Source organism: Arachis ipaensis, chromosome B06 (assembly GCF_000816755.2).
Source record: "Arachis ipaensis cultivar K30076 chromosome B06, Araip1.1, whole genome shotgun sequence".
Classification (NCBI taxonomy): Eukaryota; Viridiplantae; Streptophyta; class Magnoliopsida; order Fabales; family Fabaceae; genus Arachis; species Arachis ipaensis.
Genome location: NC_029790.2, coordinates 5,648,489 through 5,653,263, shown reverse-complemented (window position 1 = coordinate 5,653,263; position 4,775 = coordinate 5,648,489). Strand labels below are relative to the sequence as shown.

Here is a 4,775-nt window from a genome sequence, read left to right as displayed (position 1 = left end):
TTAGGTGGTAGCAGCTGGTGTGCTTGTTGATGGAGTGTTCTTTTCGGGTGTGGACAACTTTCTCTTAGAAGGCAGTTTGGTTGGCCGAACAAAAGGGGGTTGCACCTATGTATAAAACACGAAACATTTAAAGTGACTAAAAAAATTTAAAAGAGTAATATTACGAACCTGTTGCGAGTCATCAGTTTCTGACAAAACAGGCTGATTAAGATCAAGCTGAATCTCGACCTGATCCTGTGGCATAGGTGGGGCATCACCACCATTTACAGCAGCAGTTAGAGCAGAATTGTTGTCCTCACCTCCATTAGCATCAGTATCAGCAGTAGCTGCAGCAGCCACAGCAGCTGATTCTTCGTCAACGGCCCTCTTACAACAATTCCTCTTGGTGTGACCTGTTTCACCACAATAGCGACAATGTCCTTTTTTATAAACTCTTTTCATGGAGTTATTCTGCTTCTTGCCTCTACTTGGCTCCTCATCAGCATCCTTTCTTCTTTTCTTCTTCTTGAACTTTGGTGCTTGAAGTCTATTATGTGGTGATTTCTCCCACAGTGTCTGACCAGGAATTGGATTTATATGGAAGGTATAGGTGTTGTTGTATGCTTCCATGGTTAACCAGTGATGACAGGATTCATCTGACTTTTTACCAGTCCTGGCCAAAGCGGCATATGCATGCACACATGACATTCCTACACAGAACATCACAACCATACATAAACAAAATTTCAAATGCAAATCAAGAATAAAAAAATTAAAAAATATGCATAAAAAAATCATACCACTTAGTTGCCAAAAGTCACATGTGCATGATCTCTTACCCAAGTCCACAGCCATATTGGTAGGCCACCTATGAACTTCAAATATTTCATAATCTGCATCATTAGATCACATGGGAACCCAATTTTTTTATTATTTTCTTATCTTTTCCAACTTGCTTCGCTGTATTGGAGGTAGGATCCTGACGTTGTTCTTCAACTTCACCTTGTTTCTGGCTATAGATCTCATGGCATACATCCTGACCTCCTCCAACAGTGTGATAATAGGCTTGGCTCTAGGTTCTTTGATCTGTGAGTTGAAAACCTCACATGTATTATTGCAGATGTTGTCCATTTTAGGTGCACTGCTGAAGAATGCCCTGCTCCATGAGTTCTTTGGCCATTTGCATAGATAAGTCCATGCATCCTTATTTAGCTTCTCCAATTTTTCATCCCTTCGACGAATCCTTCTTGAGTCGTAGACCTTTCACACTCCTAAAGCAAACCTCTAAGCTGATTATCCTTCCACTATTTGTTGAAATTCCTCCATAAATGTCATACACAGAATATGTGATAAACATTTGGAAACACATCCTGAACTGCATGGATAAGACCTTGCATAACAAAAAATCCAGTACAAAAGTTTCAAATCGAGCCTCAAAAAAGTCCCTAATGTTCTATCAATGAACTCAGAGTGGTCCCTAAAGTTGTGTAAGTGACATCACATTGGCCTCTCAACAGAGTAAACAGATACTACTCCTATAAAGTAATCATCAACTATGCAGTATCCAATATATACAACAACTACTCAATTGTTCTAAATAGCAGTAAACAGATTTATTACTCAGCACACATATAAAACAGTAATCAACAATAAACAACAGTAAAGGGATTTACTACTCAGCAGTAATATCTAAGAATCACTACCATTAGTTAAGATATCTAGCAATAAACAACAACAATACCTTTTGCATGTCTGAAATAAAACACCAACCATGTTGTTTGTAATCACCCAAGTCTTGATGCAGTAATTCCAGAAACCATTGCCAATTCTCTATGTTTTTGATGAACACTATTGCATAAGCAATCACATAAATGTGATTGTTTGCGTCTTGACCAGTGGTAGAGAGAATTTGACCACCATGTTGTGTTTTTAGAAATGCTCCATCCAAGCCTATAAGTGGTCTGCAGCTAGCCTTGAACCCTCTTTTACACCCATCAAGGCAAATGTACATCCTATCAAAAGTTGGATCTTCATCAAGATTGGGATGAGGTCTAACACCAATACTAATAGTGGAGCTAGGATTAGTTTTCAGTAATGTTAACCCGTAATCTCTAACCATACCATACTGGGCAGCAGCATCTGCATACACTACGGCCCTAGCAGCCCTTAGAGCCCTTGTCAGTGAAGACTTGTTGAGGTCCAAGTCACACTTGCTCTTAAAGTACTGTGCAGCTTCACAATGTTTAAGATTGGGATATTTTCTTAATTTCCTAACCAATTTTGCAACCTAGCCACTTCCTGTTAGCTAACCTGTTCTTAGTCTCTCTAGGACAAGTGTGATCGTCCATAAATGTCTTGATCTGCCAGCAATTACCCTCACTATCCCGGGAAGCATATACAAGCCAGCCACAGCCCTCTCCCTTACACATAGCCCTCATCCTTAAATTGTCATTCTTCTTCCACCAGATCTGCCTTCTCTCCTGGATATAGTACTCACAAACAGCCTCCTTAAATTCCATCTTCGAATTAAATTTCATTCCAACCTCTAGTTTAAGCTCACCAAACCTTCCTCCTCCCCTAAACACAGGAAACACCTCATCTGAATCAACCTCCTCCAACTCATCCTCAGAATTCGGTGGAGTCTTCATTTTCTCAGAGTGCCAAGACTATCCACCATTAGATTCATCATAAGCTCCATCTTGAGCATCATAATATGGTGCCATTTCACCAACTTTAGGAATCGGGCCAAAAAATAATTCATCATCTTCAGACCCTGAGTCTGCACACACAAGACCATCATCCTCAAGAATAACATCCCTCTTTTCGTTAACTTCTTTCTTATCTGTTGTAATCCTCTTTTTAACATCACTCTTCTTTCTAATTGATCTCTTCACAATCACTTCTTCTTCCTCACTAGATACATCATCACCAGCAGGCCTATATGGTTCGTCCTCTACACTGTCATAACTGTCATAGCTGTCTGAAGATTCTTCCTCACTAGACAAGATCACAAACACAGTTTCAGGTTTCAATTGCAGCTGATCTTGTTAAAGGCCTCCTTACATGTGATGCTGCATTTTGGACTCTTTGAGGGCCTTTCTTTGGTATATCAAACCTTTTTTATTTTTGTGATGCTGATCTTATTAGAGGTTTTGAAGTAGGCTGGGTCGTTGATTTTGGTGGTGGGTTGGGCCTGGTAGTAGGAGTAACAGTGGATTGGGCCATTATTTTTGGTGGTGAGTTGGGCTTAGTACTAGTAGCAGCTGTGTGTTTGGCCATTATTTTTGGTGGTGGGGTTGGCTTAATAGTAGGAGCAGCAGCAGTGGGTGCTGCCATTTTTTTGTGTGATGATTTGGAATTACTAACAGAAGTTGCAATAGGTTGAGTCTTATGCTTTGGTCTTGAAATACCTTTACCAACAGGCTTAGTTGTGGGGATTGTTGTTGGAGTAGGAATGGTGGTGTGTATTGGTTCTGAAATTAGAATTGGTGGTGATGTGGTGGGAATTGTTTTGGGGCTAGTGGTGTGAGTTGGCTCTGGAATTGGAGTTGATGGTGATGTGGTAAAAATTGTATTGGCTATGACATTGATGGTGGGGTATAAATGTGGAATAGGGTCTTGTAGCACTATTAACTCCTTGCTTTTGGATGATTTCTCATCAAACACAGGTTCAGAGACTCCATGTTCATAGTACACATAGACAATTTTCTTGTTCTTCTGAGCAAGGTAACACATCTCCATGAGCTCTTTGTCATGTGTCACAGCTCTAAGATCACTTTGCAATGGCCTATTAGGCACTAGCCACCAACAGTGAGTCACATTGTCATACTCAATTCTCTTATAGTAGTCTTGGACAAAAAATACATCCAGTGTGTCTACGTCAATTCTCGGCAACTCAGAAATCTATCCACCACTGTAATTCACACTTCCATCACGCTCTTTGACAAATGACCATCCATGGTGAAATATGATGGTAATCAAAGGATCACCCATCTGCAATTTAAAAACAAAATTTCATGATCAACCTCATCATCTTCAACCACATTAACAAGTTGGAAACCACATCAACTGTAAATGCAGCAAACTCTAACAGATAAGAAACAGCTTTTCACAATGACAAACAACCCTTATCCAGTCAACAATTTCATTAGCCTAACCACTCAGAAAGCTAGTTTCAATCAAACTCTAGCAAACATTGCGAAACACAAACATGCATACTCACACATTACACTCCAAAAAATTATTTCTAACTACTGAAGACATTAAACTAACAACAATAACAAAAAATAGAGACTCCTTTTATCACGTTATTTTTTTCTTACCTCTTTCAGAGAAACCAGCCTTCAGTACAGTCTTCGTTTGATGCAAATGACGAAATCCGGTCCTCTAAAGCAGTCATGTTCCAACGAAATTGCACCAATTACAACAATCACACCACCGCCATTGATGAGTACAGGGGAGGAGAAAAGATTCTGTTTGTGTTGTATTTTGAGAGGGAGGAGACAATACGTTACGTTAACGTTTGATGGGGGATTCTTCAAAAGCAATTTTGGAGTGAAATAACATCGTTTTAGGGCATTTACGAGCTACCAACAATACTACGTCATTTTAGCGTCGCCAGCGTGTCACCAAGTTATCCAGATCAGCTTTCCGGTCACACCAGCTGGAGGGAATGTGCCGGAAGGACGACACTGAGTCCCAGAGTGCAACTTCAGGGACCAATATGGGTAACTATTAAATTTAGGGACTACTATGAAGCACACATGTAATTTTAGGGACCACTCTGAGGCTTAGCT

The 4,775-nt window shown here is 40.1% G+C and overlaps 1 protein-coding gene across 1 annotated transcript; it reads right to left on the bottom strand.

The window, feature by feature from the left end:
* LOC107646303 lies at positions 1–2,627 on the bottom strand. Its single transcript, XM_021105401.1, has 6 exons — positions 2,354–2,627; positions 1,721–2,211; positions 1,240–1,369; positions 780–872; positions 169–689; positions 1–105 (listed from the first exon to the last, which is right to left on the bottom strand). Exons 1-6 carry the CDS (start codon positions 2,625–2,627, stop codon positions 1–3), a joined length of 1,614 nt encoding a protein of 537 aa, XP_020961060.1.

Excerpts from the sequence above, each read along its gene's own strand:
- LOC107646303 (XM_021105401.1), bottom strand. The coding sequence starts at position 2,627 with ATGAAGACTCCACCGAATTCTGAGGATGAGTTGGAGGAGGTTGATTCA. Across the intron at positions 2,212-2,353 it reads TGCTTCCCGGGATAGTGAGG|CTGCACAGTACTTTAAGAGC; the intron begins GTAATTGCTGGC and ends AACATTGTGAAG. Across the intron at positions 873-1,239 it reads TTGCTTTAGGAGTGTGAAAG|ATTATGAAATATTTGAAGTT; the intron begins GTCTACGACTCA and ends CTAATGATGCAG.